The 20544-nt window shown below is 44.0% G+C and overlaps 1 protein-coding gene across 2 annotated transcripts in view; it reads left to right on the top strand.

Annotated features, from left to right (window-relative positions):
- PSMD8 (proteasome 26S subunit, non-ATPase 8) overlaps positions 1–20544 on the top strand; it is a 486583-nt gene that overhangs the window by 448389 nt on the left and 17650 nt on the right. Inside the window, exon 6 of one of the 2 annotated variants that reach the window (XM_044082711.1) lies at positions 7675–7786. The exons of the other annotated variant lie outside the window; for it this stretch is intronic. Coding sequence (XP_043938646.1) covers positions 7675–7786 — 112 coding nt within the window. The remainder of the gene's footprint in view (positions 1–7674; positions 7787–20544) is intronic. 2 annotated transcript variants of the gene reach the window in all.

The following is a 20544-nucleotide window of genomic DNA, read 5'->3' as shown; positions in this document are numbered from 1 at the left end:
AGGTCGCCTAAAAACAATCTGAATCAATCCATTGATCTCCTGTATTTTTTCTAACTATTCAGATAGAGCTGAACAAAAGCTACATTATCTTGACGCCCACCGTCAGCTTAGATATTATTTGGACAGAACAAAAAATTTAGGAAATCTGATCAACTTTTTGTTTCCTATGGCGGATAAAAAAGGCCTTCCTGTTTCTAAAGTGACTTTGTCCAGATGGTCATCACTGAAATTTATACGATCAGGGGAAAACAGCTGTGCTCAAAACCTAAAGCACATTCAACTAGGAGTTTAGCTACTTCTACAGCTTTTCAAGCTAGACTGCCTTTGGACACTATTTGTGCAGCCACTTGGGCCACTCTCACACTTTTGTTTCCCATTACAAATTGGACTTGGCCTCCAGGGACAGAGCCAGTTTTGGCTCTACAGTCCTCAAGAGTTTGTTCCATTGGGCCACCCAGGATAGAGGTGCGTTATGTTCCTACCATAACGCTCCATGTTAGTTGTCTCTCTCGCCTTCTTTCTTGCGACCTCCCCTCCTCCCCTGGCCTGGACAGACCTTGTATAAGAAACTGTTATGCTAAAGACCATTCTAACCTGGTCCTTTTTCCATCTGTTTTTCTTCCTTTGGGAAGTATTTTATGCTTGGTGTTATTGCCCTTTTGTCAACAAACGAGATCTGGGTACTTCCTGCCTTGCATCATGGGATATGGGGCTGCCTCGAGCTGGTAAAAGGAGTTCTCGAGCTAAAGCAGTAAATGAGAGCCAGAGAGGATCGCCCGAACCCATCAAGCAAGAAAGAAGGCGAGAGAAGACAACTAACATGGAACGTTATGGTAGGAACATAACTTCTTATTTGCCAACTTTCTATCCAAACACCCAGAATAAAGGGGAGAAACTTCTGCACTCTTTGGACATACACAGGCAGCTTCGCTTCTACTTGGACAAAACAAAAGCTTTCAGGAAAACTGAGCAACTATTTGTAGCATATGCTGCAGGATCACAGGGCAAGGCTATCTCAAAGCAGACTATTTCCAAATGGATAGAGCAGTGTATTTGTTACTGCTACACACAGCATGGAAAATCAGTCCCTAGTATTAGGCCACATTCTACCAGAGCAACAGCTACTTCAACAGCCTTTCTCAGAGGAGTACCAACCAAGGAAACTTTGGAGGCTGCAACTTGGAGTTCAGTGCACACCTTTACCAAGCATTATCACTTGCCTCTTTACTCTAAATCCAGAGCAGGATTTGCCACTGCAGTTCTGCAGGGCCTCATAGCCAATCCTAACTCTTTATAGACCAGCCACCCACCCTTAGCTTTGGGATTCTACCCAAGTGTAATGACTGCAGCAGTGTAACACAATGAACATAATACAGTTTTGTACCTACCATAAATGTAGATGTTAGAGTGTTCACACTGCTGCAGTCCAGGTTACCCTCCCTCCATCCCCTCTGTCCTAGCTGGAATTATCTATACCTTTTTATCCTATACAACCTTTGTGGTGTATTTGCTTGTAACTGAAGGTATTGTTTTTATTTTTTATGTATGTTTTATTAGCAATATGTATTGCCTACCTACTTGGAGGCACCTGACATCTGGGGCAAGAAAAACTGAAGAAAATGGTGTTGGATGCATCTTGTATACCCCTGGCGCACTGACGTCAAGGAAGAAGCGACAGCAACCGACGCCGGACCAAGACTTTGGAACTCTGGCCAGCTGCGGGACTGCCTGACAGCAGGATAACCCAAGTGTAATGAATGACTGCAGCAGTGTGAACACTCGTACATTTATGGTAGGTACAAAACTGTACTTTCCTAAGACTCACTCCACTTTGGGTTTTGGGTCTATCTCTCTCAGGACTCCGACATGTACTCCTCCTTTGGATCCGTTGGTTCTGAATCCCATTGCTCTGACGTCCTTTGTGGAAACCTGTTCCTTGGCACCGACAGTGACTCTCACTGAGGCTTCGAGACTACCCCTTTGGGTTTTGGTTCCATCGGAACCGTCCCTTCCTCAGACTCATGGTTGGAGGGATGGAGTCCTCGGTCCTGAGCACAGTTCCGAGTGTTTTATCTGTTCCATCCTCTGATCAGAGGATAACGTATGCCCCGATCCTGCTTGAGGCTCCATCTCCGAGAGCGGGTCCGATGGAGCGGGGTGTGACCCCGGTTCCAGGCTCCCATTCCTCTTTGGGCAGGCCTGCTTTCTGGGTAATGGAGAGAGTGCTTGCTTCGGGAAGCGCTCCTCCGACGTCGGAACTTCTCCCTGTTCCCTCTGAGCTACAGTTACCACGGGCCACCTCCCCGGGACACCGGGAGCAGAAGCCTCAGGAAACCTCAGTTTGGGGTACTTATCCTTCCGAGTCTTCCTCAGATATTCCCACTGAGGAGCCATGTGTAAGAGGAAGCACATTGACTGTCCTGAAGAGTCTTTGACAGAGGATACGGACTACGATGATGGGGAAGGGTCCCCACGGTCACCCACTGCCAATGTCTCCTGGAAATATTAAAACAGAGGGGTGGCTGGAAGCCTTCTAACCCTTCCTCGGAGGAGTCGGTCTTCCTGCAGGCTTTTCGCTTTCGGCCTTCTACCTCTTTGGTGACCCCACCTGCCGACGAGTTATTCCAGTTCGTCGTACATTGTGCTTGGCAGAACCCTGACTCTATTGAGGCCATTCCCCGGAGACCTGATAAGACCCCCCCCCCCCTTGCGGAAGAGTACTCACACTGGTCTAGAGGTTTGCCAGTTGACGCTATGGTGGTGGCAGCCACTAAAAAGGATTTAGCGGAAGAAAGTCCTACTGTTCACTCATCCAACATTGAGTCCCGGGCTGTAGACAGATTGGGGAAGCATGTTTTTGCTTCAGTGACCTTTGCTGTCAGGTCCCTGAACTACTTGGCACATTTCACGAGACTCCAAAGAGATTTGATTACCAAACTTGCTGGAGCAGTGAGGGCTCCAGTGGTGGAAAATGCCCCTTTAGGGACAGAAGGGGTCCCCGAAACCAAGACTCCAGGGATTCTTTCTCTGGGCGATCTTATCAATGCTCCTGAAGCATTGTCCATTTGCTTTCCTCTGGATGCAGTCAGGGGTCGTTTTTCTCTGCACCAAACTGCCTAGCACTCTATCTCAAACAATCGATGGGTGCAGAGAATAATCTTCAGAGGCTACTACATCAGTCTATCCTCCCATCCAAAACCTTCGAAAAACCTTCCCGATGTTCCACGCAATCAAAGGGAAGAAGTGGCTTTAGAGATGATAAAGCTGTGTCAAAAAAGAGTCATCCAACCAGTCCCACCAGACCAATGCTCATCTGTTTTTTTACTCCAGAGTCTTTTTGGTGCCAAAAAAGACAGGGGACTGGAGACGCATTCTGACTCTCAGCCATTTAAACAAATGAGTGGTACAAACCAAATTCCTCATGGTCACTATTCAATCCATTCTTCCCATTTTTAAGGGAGGATGTTTGGATGTGCTCGATAGACCTTTGGGGTGCGTATTACCACATCAAAATGGACAAACATTCCCGGAGTCTCCTTCACTTCCGGCTAGGAGCCAGTCATTACCAGTTCCGTGCCCTGCCATTTGGTCTCCCGACGGCTCCCAGAGTGTTCACGAAATGTCTAACAGTGGTGACAGGTCATATGATACTTCAAGGATTCCAGATGTTACCATATTTAGACAATTGGCTCCTTTCCACCCCCACCAAGCATCTTCTGACCATGGCCCTCCATTACACACACTAGCAGAGTCCCTAGGCATCACTGTACATTGGGAGAAATCCAACTTACAACCTACCCAACAGCTGGAATTTATAGGGGCAGTTTTCAATACTCGAACATGCCTGGTATCTCTACCGGCTCACAGGCTTCAGAGGTTAAGATTGTAATTACGTGTGATACTCTGTCAAAGAAAGGTGTCAGCAAGGGAAGTTATCCAGGCTCCAGTGTCCATGGCTGCAGCCATTCTGATAGTTCCTCTGGCAAGGTTACACATGAGAATGTTGCCATGGCTCCTATTGTCCCAGTGGTTGGCAAATCTTCACCCCCTAGACTCGCAGATCCTTATAACCAACTCTTGCAAGCAAGATCTCCTCTGGTGGATGAGGCCAGACGCAGAACTTTGGTGTCTCCCTTTTCAGACTCCACAGTCCAACTCCACTGTGACCACGGATGCTTCCCTGATAGGGTGGGGGGCCATAGTCAGGGAAAAACAGTCCCAAGGCACATGGTCGAGCTTAGAGGCCAACCTGGATGTCAGTGTTCTGGAGTTACGAGCGGTGCTTTTAGCGTTGCAGGCATTACATCCGCTCCTTCCATCAGGAACAATTGCAATTCAGTCAGATATGTCAGTAGTCTGGTACAAAAACAGATGAGGAGGAACCAAATCCTACCCCCTGTATCGAGAGGCCATGAGAATTTGGCACTGGGCGATAGCTTCTGACCGCATTTTTATAGCAACGCATATCCCGGGGAGTTCCAGCGTGATTGCAGACAGGCTGAGCAGATGCATTCTCCTTCCACATGAGTGGTCTCTCAATCCAAAAGTGACAGCAGAAATTTTCAGCCGAAGGGGCCAGCCTTGCTGTGACCTTTTTGCCTCCCCTTCGAACAACAAATGCAGCAGCTTTTTTGCCCTCTTTCCCCCAGAGGGGGAGTCTCCAAGAGATGCTCTGACTCACGATTGACCCACGGGTCTCCTCTATGCTTATCCCACCAATTCTGTTGATACCCCTATTTTTAAAGAAAGTAGCTCGGTTGAGATGCAAGGTGATCCTCATTGCCCCATTCTGGCCTTGTCAGGTGTGGTTTCCCCTACCTCCGGCCTCACCTGTTACAACCTCCATAGATCCTGGGCACTAATCCAGACTTAATTTCTCACCCCCAAAGGTTGACTCTACCAAATCTGTCCACTCTCAAGCTCACAGCTTGGTTTCTCCACTTCCGTTAGTCGCCAGGCAGGAAATCCTTTCTTCACCTGTTCGCAATATCATTCTGGCCCTCCCATAAGCCATCCACCAGAAAACTTTACAGAGATAAGTGGAAAAGGTTTGCTGTTTGGTCTAAAGAATGGATGCTAGATCCCTTCTCAGCTCCGATCTCTGTTATACTTCAATACCTTTCTGAGTTTTTTGAGAATGGAGCATCAGCTTCTACCATACGAGCCCATTTAGCAGCTATTTCCAATTTTCATAACGGATCAGAGGGCACTCCACTTGTTTCCACCCGCCTAAACAAGACCTTTCTCAAAGGAGTGTTTCACATCAGACCTCCAATCAGGTGTCCGTTAGAGGCATGGAATCTCTCCCTAGTACAACAGTCTCTCTCTACCCCCTTTAGAGCCTGCTGCAAAATGTGATCTCAAATTCCTATTATGGAAATCTCTATTTTTGGTAGCTGTCACTTCAGCTAGACGGATATCAGAATTACAAGCCTTATGCATCAAGAGACCATACTTAATATTTCATAAAGACATAGTATCGCTACATACTAATCCATCTTTTCTCCCCAAAGTGATTTCTGATTTCTCTTTGAACAATTCCATTGAACTCCCAGTGTTTTTCGCACACTGTTGCAATAAAAGAGAATACTGTCTGCACTTATTGGACGTACACAGGCAACTACGTTTTACTTGGGACTAAATCTATCCGCAAGTCAGATCAACTTTTCATTTCCTTCTCTGGTCCAAAAATGGGACAATGCTGTGTCAAAAGTCACTTTATCAAAGTGGCTCAGAGGTTGTATTGTTTTTTCATATTCACATGCAAATGAGCCTAAACCTCACAATATCAAAACACATTCAACTAGAGCTATAGCAACTGCTGCTGTTTTTCACTCCAGAGATTCTATGGATGGCATTTGCGCTGCAGCCATTTGGGTTAAACCTCACAGATTCATCAAACATTACAAGTTGGATATGCTCTCCAGGGGAAGAGTGGCCTTCGGCTCAGTGGTGCTCAGGAATGTTCTTCCATAAGGGCCACCCAGGTTTCTCAGGTAGCTTGGGATTCTGTCCCATCAGTGATGAATGGGAAGAAGATTAACATCAGGTAAAGACGTCGTCTTACCATAACGTTTCATCTGTGTTTTTGATTGTCGTCCATTCATTACATCCCACCCTCCGTCCCCCACTAAAGGCTCCTGGTGGATCTTATGAGTCCATGTGGTTATTTCAGGGTTTTTTGCGAAGAAATGGCCTCTGCCTTACTTCTATAAGTCTTATGCAAACTCGACCTGAGGTAACAAGAAGGGCATTGTGGGTAGCAGCTTATTTCGAGAGTTTTTGGTGTATGCGAGCTTTGTATTAGGATGAGAACCGAACCCATCAGTGATGACTGGGAAGATCAACAACACAGATGGAACGTCATGGTAAGACATGACTTCTTTTTTAATTTGAGACCTTTTTTAATTTGAGACCTCCATTAGCCTGACCAATTCACGCTTGGCACCTTAACTTTGTATATGATTGTCAAGTTGACCTCCCTTTTGGACCAGCTTATTCATCTGATCTTACATTTTGTCATGGAAAACAGCTTTATTGGTAGCTCTGACATTTGAAAGAAGGATTTCTGAGCTTTGGGCTTTTTCTTAATACCTGTACATCACTTTTCACCAAAACCGTGCATCTCTTTGGATGAAACCTTTTTTCATGCCTAAATTAGTTACTCTGGCTATTTTAAATCAGAGTATTTACTTACTGATATATTTTTTTCCCAAAGTACCCTAATAGAGGAGTACGTTTTGCATTGTTAGGACATTCATAAATTACTACAGTTGTACTTGCATCACAGAGGGTTCCAGCAAAGAATGAGCTTGGTCAAAAGATTACAAAGGTTACATTGGCAAAATGAATGTTGGATTGTATTTCATTCTGTTAACATTTCAGCAGGCAGGCAGCTTTCTAGGCTTACTCTGTTGGGGCTCAGGCTATGTCCACATCTTTCGTAAACAAGTTTCCACTTTGTGAGGTAATGGCAGCAGCTGCTTAGTCCTCCCTGCATACCTTTGCTAAACATTACAGTCTCAGCTCTGTTTCTAGAATGAGAGCATTCTTTTGAGCAATCGTTCTTAAAGATTTACAGGGTTTAGGCCACCATTGTTATCTGGGAAATCTGTCTTGCTGTTCCCTTGTCTGATTAGGATCTCTGGCCCTGAGCGATAGTCTGTACATACCAAACCAAACCGTTAGATTTCTCTGGTCTCTGCATGGACACTGAAACAACCCGCCCTCATTCTCCTGCTACATTTTCATTTTTAAAGGATGTGCAAGTGGACCGCTCTTTATTTTCCTTTCTTGTCTGTCCAGTTTTCATGTACCTGTTTGCAACAAACTCTTCATTACCCTGCTCCATTGTCTAGATAGAGCATGCCAAAATTACGCAGTTACTAGAGAGCCCCAAAGGCACCAGTCCTGCTGTTCCAGTGCATGACAGAAACCAGAAAAGTCTAACCTTCCAGTAAGTATGTAACGTTTCTCTGTTGTTAGTGGATTTTAGAGTGGAATTTGTCATGCATTTAGATTGTGTATGTAGTAGTAGTAGTCTCAAGGTTTTCAGCGTTTACTGCTTCCTCAATTATCTTTATCAAATGACCAAAAAAAATAATTTTTGCACATTTTAACTGTATTTGCAATCTTGTAATTGCTGATTTGATTATTCTGTTTCTGTATGATCAGGGATGAAATTGCTGGCTGTATTGAGAGAGCCTATGAGAAAATTCTTTTTAATGAAGCAACTAGGATACTATTTTTCAACACACCCAAAAAGCTGACAGAGTATGCTAAAAAGGTATGTGATCTGAGGTTTAAAAACATGTCTTAGCAAGAGGAAATGTAATATTCTTTCTGTATGACTTAAGGTTGAAGTTACTACCTGTATTGAGAGGTCTTGTGAGAAAATTATTTTTGCAGAACCTAAGAATACTTTTTATTCCCAACAAGTCCAAGAAACTAAAAAAAGTGTGATGAAAAGGTATGTGGAAAGATATATATGTTGCGAGGTTAAGAAGTGTTTCTTGAGGACAGGCGAGAGAGGGGGGAGCAGTTTATAATTTGAACTTGAGATGTGTGATATCATCACTGCTCTCTGACAGTCTACAACGGGGAATTTGTATTTTGCTGTCTTCGTTCATTTTATCTGTTGTGAATGCTGTAATTTTACACTGTACTAGCAATACTCCTAGTTCAGAAACTATCAGTTCAACCAGGCTCTGTAAAAAAAAAAAAAAAAAAAACATTTGAGCGAGAAAAAGCTTCAGAAGCTTTTTTTGCTACAAAAGAGAACACTCCTGTGGTAGGCCATGTGAAATTGTCAGTAGGCTAGTGATCATATGTACAGATAGGTCCTTGTTCAGGAAGTCCTTCTACTTTTATTTGAAAATGGATTATATTTAGCTAGGAAAGTGAATGCTTTTGGACTGCCATTGCATTTCTAAGGGAGTTAGGTAAATGCTTGTTTAAACTTTAAGTGAGAAAAATCTTTTACTTTTCAAAGCATTTTTTTCATATATTGTAAACTTTTGTGTATTTAGAGCAGGATACAGTGCTTGTGGAAGACTGTCAGTAGTTTAGTTAACGTTGAACCTCTTGTTCCCTACCTAAGAGTTTACCAACTTGGTCAGTCTCTGTTCTTTGCTTTCAATGTCTCTAGGCTTACCTGTGGGGCAGCCTGTAGTCTCTTTGGTAATTTCAAAGGAGTCTTCCAGGATTAAACTGACTCCTATTCTCCCTCCGCTGCTGGTGGGTGACTGTTGTAGCCACTTGTTTTCCCCCAGTCCTTTTGATGTAGCTTTTTCAACCGCCGAGGACCGGTGAGATAATCTCTTAGTGTGCAGCTGTAAGATGCCCTTGACAGCCAAGGGAGAACCACTTTTGTCAATATCAGGTGAAAGGTCTTCACTTGCCTGTGAAGGGCAGGCTGAAGCTGGGACCAATGTGCCAAATATGAGTTGGCCTGCTCTCAGGGAGAGTGCACTTAGTGAGAAAATCTTTCAGTCTCCTGTTTCTGTTTCAGTGAATAGGCAGACATACTGAGATTTGCAAAAGAACTTAATGCTTTTTCTTTGCCCTCTCATTCTTTGATTGAGAAAGGGAAGAAAGTTCCTTCCATTTATGACAGGAGATTTTAGTCATTAGAACAGACATTGCAGGCAATAATTGTACTTCAGGAAATTCTTCTTAGATAGAGTTCTCCGATTCTAGGCAAAGTTATTTCATTAGATGTTGCTGCTGAACAAAGTTATTTCATTAGATGTTGCTGCTGAACAGTTTTCTTTTTCTGACACTTTATAGAATATGAAAGAGTTTTTTTTTTTTATTGGGACCAAAATGAACAATTATCTGATGATGTCCTTTTCATTCTTCATCACCAGTGGGTTTAGATCTGATCCTCTGATTTGACTCGGCCACATACACTAGACTTTGGATCCAGCTGTCTAGCTCTTCCCTCTACACATAATGCTCTACTCCATCCCGAACACCAGAGATCTCGTTTGCCTCCATTGTGGTTAGATGTAGGTTCTGCTCTCTAGCTGCAAGTGATTATTTTTTGACTAAACCTTTTAGATAGTCCATATATTTCAACATCTTCTTCCCTTTAACTTCCTTTTCCTCTCTTGGAGACTTTCACTGGCAATAGGAATTAGTTTTTCCTTGAACTGTATACTTTTTTCTACTTTGGTAGTTAGCTGTTAAATACCATTGTTGGTATATTGTCTTTACCTATTTGTTTCTTTGTCATACCTTTGCTAGTATTTCCTTTTGTCTTGTTATTTTTTGATTGGTTGGTTGCTTGAGTGACGTACTCTGTCGTTACCCTTTTCCGCTCTGTCAGGGAAACAGAGAGGGTCCTAGAAATACACTTATGGGCACAAGATCCCCAGTTCAGATTGCCACTAGAAGTGCATTTATTGCTTAGGACCTAATCACCTTAATATGGCCTGTTTGGTATGCTCGACTTTTAATCCCAGAGCAGTAGCCAACAGGCTCAACAAACTGATACTCGGAGGTCTCTTGCCTGCTTCTTCTGGGGCTCAACCCCCCCCCCCAAATCAGAAATTTCTTCGTAAACCAAAAAGAGATCTCCACCAAAGTCCTCCTGAGCTTCGTTGGAACTGTTGGAGAAGATATGAAAAAATTCAGAACCAATTTTTTTCAGATCCTAAACCCATGAGCCTTCCGTCGGATCCTAAGTGCCTTTCATATCCTACAGTTTAGGCTCCTGTAGTAATTTCTTCACTTCCTTCAACCTCTTCTTCAGATCCCAAGGCCTCGGACCAGAGATCTAGCTCTGCCCACAGGAGCCATACACCGGAGTATAACATCAAACCAGTATCTCCTTCCTTACCAGGCCAAATTTTCCAGATTCCGAAGAAACACTCCAGACCCTCATCCACAGCATCTTTCGGGTCTTCTGGGAGTTTGTCAGAAGCAGATGTCAGTAGGATGATGCAGAAATTTCTTAGGGGTCCGATCCAGTTGGGGGTCCTGACAGTTCAGTCCCCTCTTGAATCCATTAGTGTATCTACTAAGTCCATTCCCTCTCCTTCTCCAGTCTGACCAGTGGTTTCGGAGTCCCAGGATGCGAGATCCCAGAGATGTTTGGAATTGGCTCTCAGGAGAATGTCTTCCTGTACTCCAGTGGTGTCCTTGACAGGTTCTACTCCAATACCGTTGGATCAGAGTGGGTGTCTGGTCTGGGTCATCAGAGGGGTTGGATTCGGCTCTGGTTTTGGTGGATCCATCCCTTTTTCTCGGAGCCTTGGCCCTAGACAGCTCTGATCCAATTTCCCCTCCTTTGAGGCTCTGATCTGAGGAACGTCCTTGACCTACCTTCATCTGAGGCTTTGGTCCCAGGAAGGTAGGTGGGAGTTTTTCCTGGTCCTTGGGCTTTCAGAGTGGTAGAAAGGGCCTTTTCTCTACACAGAGAACAGTCTTTTGTCTCTGACCGTACCAGTCTCCCATCTTTGATTCCAAGCTCTGAGCCAGTCTGACCTGTTCCAGGGGACAGCCAGTTCCGAGAGGTCTTCAGAGAGTAATTCTACAGAAATTCCCCCTTCTACTGATATCACTCCCAAATATCCCATGGAGGAGGTTCCTTGGAACAGGACATGTAAAAGGAGAGATACAGACTCTCTCATGGAGTCTGTGACAGAAATCATTGGTTTTGATGAGGGAGAAGGATTCCCAGATCTCCACCTGATGACATCTCCTTTGGAGATATCCTTGAAATCCTCAAACAGAAGGATGATGGCTGGTCTTCCCAATCTCCTTGTCCTGAAGAATCAGTGTTTCTGGAGGCTTTCGGTTCTGAACCGTCTACGTCTTGGGTGACCCCCTTGGCAGATAAACTGATTGACTTGGTTTCTGACCTGGCTTGGAAGGAACTGGACACTGTTGAAGATATTCCCAAACGTCCAGACAAAATTTTGGCCCATCCTGCTGATACACTCCTCTGGTGCAAGGGCTTTCTGGTTGATGCTATGGTGGTGGCGGCAGCCACCAAGAAGGAGCTAGCTGAGCAATGCTCCTTTGTTCATCCTCCAAACAGGGAGTCCAGCTGAACAGGTTTAGAAAGTATTTGCCTCTGCTACTTTCTTGCGGAGGGCTCTAAACTACTTGGCACATTTCACTCGACTGCAGCGAGATTTGATTAAGGAGTTATCAGATACTCTGAGTCCATGTCTGATGAGAATTTCAAAAAGACTTCCTCTCAACTGACGATGCTATTGTCCATTTCTAATGCATCAGTGAGGCTGATCTCCCATGCAGCAGTAGGTACCTTACTAGCAGTCAGTTCAGGTATAGTCTTAAGGAGACAATTTTGCAGAGCCCTTCAAGATGTCCTTTGTCAATGCCCCATTTGATGGCACTTCCTTGATCGGGCCATCATTCAAGGACACGCTCACCCACAGGAGGGAAAGACTCTGTCTGCCATAGGGATCAGATTTTCTGCCCCTCAATGGACCTTCTCTAGAAACCAACGCGGTAGTAAGATGATGTGATTCCGAGAATCTCTCTGACCTTTCCAAGATGTGTGTGGGGGAAATTCCTCCAGAGGCAGAGGAGGAAATTTTAATGGTAGACTTCACTCTAGAGGCAGAAGGCTGCCCACAGAACCAGAGATTTATGGATTCCTTTTCCGATAGGCCTTATCAGCACACATGAAGTCATTTCTCTTTGCACCTAGACGCCTGGACAGATATCACAAAAGACTTATGAGTGCTAGGAACCTTATCCGGAGGTTAATATGTACCATTCAACCTTTTCTCCCTGTCGTCAAAAGAAGAAACTTCCCAACATTCCACCCAGTCAGTGGAAGGATGCAGCACAAGAAATGCAAAAGCTGCTACGAAAAAGAGCCATCCAAAAGGTCCTACCCAACCAGATAGGATTCAGAACGTATGTACTTCTTTTTAGTGCCAAAGAAAACAGGGAACCCAAGACCCAGTTTGGATCTAAGCAAATAATTATTCAAAGAAGGCAAAGTTCCATATGGTGACGGTTCAATCCATCCTGCCTCTTCTATGCAAGCACGATTGGTTGTGCTGTATAGATCTCCAGGATGCATACTGTCACATAAAAATAGACAGGAGATCCAGGAGACATCTATGCTTTTGGCTGGGGGCCAGTCATTACCAATTCATAGTACTGCCCTTTGGACTCGCCACACCCCCAGAGTATTTACCAAATGCATAGCAGTCATGGCAGCTCACTTGAAACTCAAGGGATTCCAGGTGTTTCCATAACTCAGTGATTGGCTCCTTACTGATCCATCAAAACATCAACTTTTACAAGCCAGGGAATACTTGCTCCAGGTTTCCAACACCTTGGGCATCTCAGTAAACCATGCCAAGTCAGATCTAGTCCCGGTAGAGACCCTGGAATTCACAGGGCTCACAATTTAGGTGGCTACCTTACCTCTCCATTGCATCATGTCTTTAAGACTTCAGGTTTGGGCTATACTTTCAAACTTGTCTTCTCCAGCAAGATTAATACTAAGAGCTCTGGGGTCGATGTCAGCAGCTATACTTCTATTCACTTTAGCACAATTCTTTATGTGCATTCTTCATTGGATTTTAGAGATGCAGCGGCCCATTCTTTTATCAGCCCCTATCATTTCCCATAAAACCCACTCCAGTCTGCAAATATCATATTCATTGGTGGATTCAGTCCAAAGATCTTTTCCTGGGCAGACCATTCATTATTCTCCCTCCAGTTGCCACAGTGACCATGAACACTTCCCAACTGGGGTAAGGGGGCATTTCGTGGGACAGATGGCCCAAGGCACGTGGTCCCCCTTAGAGACCAAGATGCATATCCATGTCCTAGAGATGAGAGCAGTCTTTCTAGGGTTGCAAGCTTTTCAGGACACTCTCCCTCTGGGGACTATTACAATCCAGACAGACATGTCAGTAATCTAGTACATCAACAAGCAACGAGGAACCAGAGTAGAGGCCATGAGGATGTGGGAATGGGAGATCACTTCAGACCCCTTTCTCATTGCAATGTACATACCGGGGAACACCATCGCGTTAGCAGACAGGCTCAGAAGATTCATTCTGATGGCTCACAATTCTCTCAATCAGTCGGTAGCGAATATGATCTTCAGCCACTGCGGCCAGCCTTGCTGTGACCTTTTTACCTCACCCCAAAACAACAAGTGCAGCAAGTACTTTGCTGTGATTCCCCTCTACAAGGGAGTCATCAAGAGATGCAATTATTCACGATTGTCCCCGATTCTCCAGTATGCCTACCCTCTGTTCCTCTGATTCCACAGTTCTCACAAAAAGCAAGCAGTCTGAAGAGCTCAGTCATCCTCATTGCCCCCTTCTGGCCGCAGCAAGTTTGGTTCCTCTTCCAGTGGTCTCACTTGTGATATCCTGTATGGGTAATGGAACCCAATCAGGATCTTATGTCTCACCTATCGAGAATTCAACACCCAGTCTCCATGCCCTCAAGGTAACCACATAATTTCTCCACTTCCAGTTATAGTTAGAGAGTCCAGGCGTGCTTTCTAGCTTGCAAGATTATCTTGGCCCCCCAGAAAGCTTCTACCAAGAAAGTGTACAAAAGCAAATGGAAAAGACTTTCTATTTGGGCCTCTAACCCGAATATTGAAGCTTTTTCAGGACCAACTTTGGCATTTTTTTTCTTTTTCTAACAAGTCTTTTTAAAGAAGGGGCTAGTTTCTCTACGATTAAACTCCAGTTGGCAGTAATTTCAAATTTCCATCTGGAAACAAATCTTTTTCTCTGGCTTCATCTAGATTGCGTAGGGCCTTCATGAAGTGCATTTTTCTCCTCAGACCCCCCCCCCCCCAATAAAGTTCCCTTCTCCTCTTTCAGACCTTACTGTGGTCCTTCAGGGTTCAAATCAGCAGCCCTTTGAACCGACATAGAACAAAACAGTTCAGGAAGTCTGAGCTTCTTGTTTCCTTTTCCCCAAATCGCTTGGACCAGGCAGTATCTAAAGTTACTTTAACCAAATGGATTATGGATTGCATTTTATTTATTTGCAAAAAGGGCCGATTTTAATACAACCTCCTCAAGCTCGTTCCACTTGGTCCATGGCTACTTCGTCCGCCTTTTGGTCAAGGACTTCCATTGATGACATTTGTACTGCAGCTACTTGGTCAAACACTCGTACTTTTGTTACACATTACAAGTTGGACATCATTTCAAGAAGCAGAGCTTCTTTTGGTTCAACAGTGCTTCGACAGATCCTTCCATGAGGGCCTCCCGAGGGCTACATAGCTGGGTACTCTGTCCCATTGGTGAAGAATGAAAAGGACAGCATCAGATTTATTACTTGTCCATTTTCATTCTTCCTCCTCTTCCCTCCCATCCTTCCTCCATCCATATCACTCCTGGAAGTACCTGTTAGACTGTATTAGAACTGTTCATTTCCGGTGGATGAGCCCCCCTGCCTTTTCCTTTGTCTAAGTCTATCTCTCTCTGTATTAAAATGGGAGATTAGGCAGCAAACTTGATCTGAGGTGTTTGGGATGGACTAGAGTATTATGGGTAGAGTGAGGAGCTTGAGAGCTGGATCCAAGGTCTAGTGTATGGGGCCAAGTCAGGTCCAAGGAACAGATCCAAACCCACCGGTGAGGAAGAAAGAAAATGGACAGCACAGAACAAATTATGGTGAGTACATAACTAATAATTTATGAATTAACAGTTACAGATACCAGAAGCTGCAGCTGTCCCTTTTCATCTGACCTGCCTTAGAGAATGTTTATCTCAAAGCTTCTACATTAACGGATGGTCAGCTTTTTGTCCCGAGGGAGTATGGCATTTTTGCAATGTACCCTAGACACCTATGTATCTATTTTCAAATCCTAAAGCATTTCCAGTAGTTATTTCAATATCCAAACCTGCTTCTTCTAAACAGGCTAACCCCATTACTGCTGACATTGATGGAGAAAGTAATGAATAAATTGGGAGGAAAATATATTCTTCGATTATTTTAACTTTCAGAATTTAAGCTGTCAAGCTTAAATATTAGTTTTTATTATTATCTTTTCAAAAGGTGAAGAAGTTAATGGCTAACCCTTCTTCTGAAGTAAATAATTCATTAATTTGGCAGCTGTTTCTCATGTGGCTAAGTAGACTTAAGCATGTGCATGACGCTTCTAATTCTTCCTCCAGAGCTGTGGCTTCTGCATCAGTTTTAAAGAGATTTGTTTGGCTTTGTTCTCAACCTTGTCTTGATGATAAATCTTGAGATTTTAAATTCTCCTTTCAATAAAAAAATTCTGTTTGGGCAAATGAGGTGTTTAAAAGGTGTAATGAAAAGGAAAAACTACCTCAAGGAATGTGTCAAAATTTTCAACCCTCATTTTTCAGAGCCCATAGTTATTTCCCTTTCTGTTCAGCTCCCTTCTCCAGTAAGCATTTTAAGCCACACACAGGATCTTAAAAAAACAATGGAAAGGAAATATTTTGTCATTCTGTGTCAGAAAAATCAGTCCAGTATGTTGATGCTAGAAACACTTTACCTGAATTTTGTACTAGAAAAACTAACACTCCTTCCTTTTGAACCAGCACATTCAGTAACCCTAAAACTGTGCACCCTTAAAACGGTCCTACATCCACCAGGAGGGTATCAGAGGTACAAGCCCTTATAGCCATCCCTCCTTACCTCATTTTCCACAAGGACAGGGTTGCCCTCAGGACTAATCCCTCCTTCATGCCTAAGGTGGTTGATGAACTTTCATTAAACCAAACCATCAACCTTCCTGTTTTTTACCCTAATCCCCAAAATGCCTCTGAGAGAACATTGCACTCTTTAGATGTACACAGACAACTGAGGTATTACTTAAACAAGACAAAACCTATTAGAAAATCTGATCAGCTTTACATTTCCTTCCATTCTAGGGTTCTAGGGAAGGCAGTCACCAAACAAACCATTTCTTCTTGGATCTCAAAATCCATTGGAATTTGTTATTCTGCTCATGATAAAACCTTACAGAGCCATGTGAAGTCACACTCTACCAGGGCAGCTGCTTGCTCAGCTGCTTTTTTCAAGGAGGTTGACTATGCCTTGATTCTAGAAGCTGCTACTTGGGCATCAGTACACACATTTACCAAGCATTACAAGCTGGACCTAGCCTCTAGGCCTAGAACTGGGTTCGTCAGGTCCATTCTTCAGGGACGCCAATCCTGCACCCAAGTTCATACCTAAAAGCTTTGACATTCTCCCTTCTGTTATGAATACTGTAACATGTGAATAGAAGCACATAGCATAGTTGTGTATGAACTTACCATAACCTTAGATGTCATCCTCTTCCATGTTGCAGTATTCAGTCCCTCCCTTCTTGCCCCCTTTTGCTCACCTGCCTATTGTACTTTACTTACCTGTGGGCACATCATCATCTTGCCTTCCTGCTGACTTCTCCACTAATCACAGCCTAACAAGTACCCTTATTCTAGTCCACATGTGAGTATCTAGGGTCTAACTACCTTGACCCTCCTTAAACCTCCAGCAGTACTACTGTATGTGGCTGTCCATTTTGAAGAGGTTACATGCAGACGTCACTTTTATAACCTACGTCGCTTTATGGCCCTGTTGCAGGCCGTCACATGTACCCCCTGAAGCAAGACTTTGGTATACTGGCTGGATGTCGGCACTGAAGGCAGCAACTTCCCTACTGTTATGAATACTGCAGCATGGAAGAGAAGGACATCTAAGGTTATGGTAAATTCTTACACAACTATTCTTTTTTTTCCCATATAGAAAGTGGGGTAAGATGAGCATGTAGCCAGATGTAACACTCTTTTTGAAAAAGCATTAAAAAAGCCATACTGCCCAGAAGTGTCCAAATTACTTAAAAGGTTTCCGAATGTAGCTTTTTGTGTGGTTTAAAGGTTACTTAAAAGGGTGCCATTATAGCAAATGTTTATGTAAGGACACTGATGGCAGTGCTCACATTTCCTAGTAGGTAGTCATCCCTAATTAATTTCTTGTCCTTTCCCGTTTTAACTTGCATAAGTTTGTTGTCAGTATCTTGAAAGTTGTTGCTAAATTGGAACTTGTACTTGTGAAAGCCCAAATCAGCAGTAATCGAATCAACCTGTTTTGTGATATCATGTTTGTATTTTACCAGACGCCTTTCATTTTCCTTGATAAGCAATTTGGTGAGTTCTAAACTTGTATGGTCAAAAAGATTCAACAGTTCATAGTGAAAAGGTGAATTAGCCTCAACACCTTTTAGAAATGTCCACAAATGGAGTCCTTTAAGTTAGTGTTGCACACAGATATTTTAGTCATTGCATGGGGGTGGACATGGACCAATTGCCACCTAATCTGAAGTCAGAGCACATCAGCTAATTCATGCCCTGCAGATTATCTCCCACATCTGGATCCCTGGATCTCTCAAAATATTTACAGACAGCATCACCAGAACTTATCAGCTGTCCAAAGTATAGCGTGGTATCAAGCCACAAAAGCAAACCCGTCCATTTAATCTATTTTCATCTCCTCACAGAACAGTGTCCTGACAGATTTTTAAGCAGATCAAGGGAAGGTCCTTCATGAATGGATGCTGAACAGGGATGTCTTCCTAGATGTAGCTCATAAATGGGGATATCCCACAGACAGGCTTATTTGCTTCCATCCACAATGAACAACTTTTTTTCTTCGCTAGGAGTCATCCTTCTCAAGCATGAAAAGGACAGCTTGTCCTTTTGCTGGAAAAGGAAGTTCCTGTATGCCTTTCCTCCACTTCTCCCAAAGGTCTTTCTAAAGATCAAGAAAGACCCACCAGAGAACCTACCGGTGGCTCCCTTTTAGCCAGTGCAGCATTGGATGTTCTTCGTTCCCCATTGCTGCAGTCCTTACTATTGGGTATAGTCCGCATCCAGTCGGCCCGAATACCAGAGTAAGGCTGACGTCGGTCAGGCGCATTAGACTGACGCCAGTACGTCAGGGTACTAATGCGCATGACCACGCCATATCCTCAGTCTTTTGCCGCATGGTCCGATGCAGAAGCAATTTTGCGAGTGCAGGTTGGCGTTCTGAAATATTTCAAACCGGAGTTTCAGACCAAACAGAGTTGGCTAAGTAGAACATTTTGGTTTTTCTTGCCTCAGTATTTAACCGGATGTCAGAAAAGTGAATAACTGTATTTCTTGTGGGAAACAGATACCTCATAGGGATTACCATACCTTGTGTATACCTTGTTTAGGCCTGAGCACGACGTTGTTGGTTGCCGCCTTGTGCTAGGTTTAACAAACGCACTATTAAGAGGAGGTTAGACTGTGCCAGGTTAGTGTTTGGGAAGCGTTGTAATTATAAAATGCCGCCGGATGCTCCGACGCCCGCCTGGCCCAAGAAGCGCAAGGACAAAACAGCGAAGCCTAGGGTTGATGAACCGGCAGTCCCGGACGTCGGTTCTTTAGAAGGCTCAGTGGAGCCAGAGGTTTTGCCAGGAGTTTCCATGGAGTCTCAGGCAGAAACTTTACTGTTACAGGATGTGCCTTCTCAGGAGGTAGGCCAGGCTGAGGGGGCTTCTCAGGTAACTGTTCTTCCCTCTCCTCCCAAGGTAGTTAGAGCCTCTCCTTCTGTTGCCAAAACTTCTTTGAGGGGTAGGCCTAGTTCAGCTTCAGTGGGGCTTCTCCTAGCATTTCGGTTCTGTACCTAAGAAACATATGCTTAAAATGGCAGAAGATTTGATTACTATGATTAGAGGTTCTATGCCCCGCCTGATAAGAGGCCTAGGGTGGAACCGAGTTTGATAGTTTTGAACAGTGTTCAGAGGCTTCAGAGTCTTCTGGAAGACTTGCAGGAGTATCCTACTTATTCTGATTCTGATGTGGATGATTCCACTCCTACAGCTTCTCCTCCTGAGGATTTCTCATTTTCAGAGACTCTGCATTCCATGAGGGAGCACTTTAAATGGGAAGGCCAGGATTACTCTGATTCCAGGAAAAGGCTTAGGAATTCTTGTTTTACCCCAGCATAGGCCCTTAGCTATTCCTCCTGTGTTGAATGTGGTGGAAGATGTTTTGCAGAGGCTTCCCTAAACCCAGACTCTTTGCCTCCTGCTCCTGTTAAGCCTGATAGGTATTATAGGGTGCCCGGCTCATAAGTATTTGTTTAAGAGTCCTAGGGCGGACCCAGAAACTATTTCTCAAGGGCCTAAAGGTGTTAAAGCTTCTGTGATTAAAAAATCCTGTTCCCACTGATAAAGAGGCAAGGGCTTTGGATAGGTGGGGAAAGAAAGTGTATACTTCTTCCACTCTAGCCATGAGAGCATTGAATTGTCAGTTTCACATGCTAAAATATCAGAATTATCTCCTTTCACAATTAAAATCTAAGGTCGATAATTTGTCTCAATGTATTGATTGTAAAGAATTGCTGGATTTGGTTCATGTGTCTGAACAAGTGGGTAAGCATTCTTTGCAATGTGGTTTTGATGCTGTACAGGCCTCCTCGAGGGTGGCTGCTACTAGTTCTGTTCTTCGCAGGCATGCCTGGTTGAAGGATCAGAATTTAGCTGAGCATGTTAAGACAAGGATTTTGGATGCTCCTTTACAGTCTGATGTGTTGTTTGGATCGCCTGTGGAAGCAGTTTTAAAGAAAATGGAGGACAAAGCTAAGTCTATGCAAACTGTTAAAGATTTTTGCAGGTGCAGCCAAGTTTAGTAGAAATTGGCCTGCTAAGGGGTGGACATATCCTGCTTATGATTCCCAGTCTAGGGGTAGGTCTAGACGTGGTAGGGGCAGGGCTCAGGGTTCTTTTAGGCCTAGAACAGGAGTTCACCTGCTCAGACTTCTGGTGAGGGCAGGGGTCAGTCCTTTCGTAAACAGACCCAATGACCTGTCTTTTCAGCTGCCAGTAGATTCTCAGCTCCTTTGGGAGGAAGACTGTCTCTTTTCAAAGAAAATTGGGATTTAATTACTCAAGACAAATGGGTGTTGGATATCATTCACCACGGTTACAGATTTTATTTCCATACAATGCCCCTTTCAAAGGCATGCCAGACGTTCCTCCTCCACAAAGAAAAGAGGCTCACAAGCAAGTTTCTCAGTTACTCCAGATGG

Source organism: Protopterus annectens, chromosome 1.part0, assembly GCF_019279795.1.
Source record: "Protopterus annectens isolate FY-2018-M chromosome 1.part0, PAN1.0, whole genome shotgun sequence".
Taxonomy (NCBI): domain Eukaryota; kingdom Metazoa; phylum Chordata; order Ceratodontiformes; family Protopteridae; genus Protopterus; species Protopterus annectens.
The sequence above is the reverse complement of the archived record's forward strand: the minus strand, read 5'-3'. Positions and strand labels throughout refer to the sequence as shown.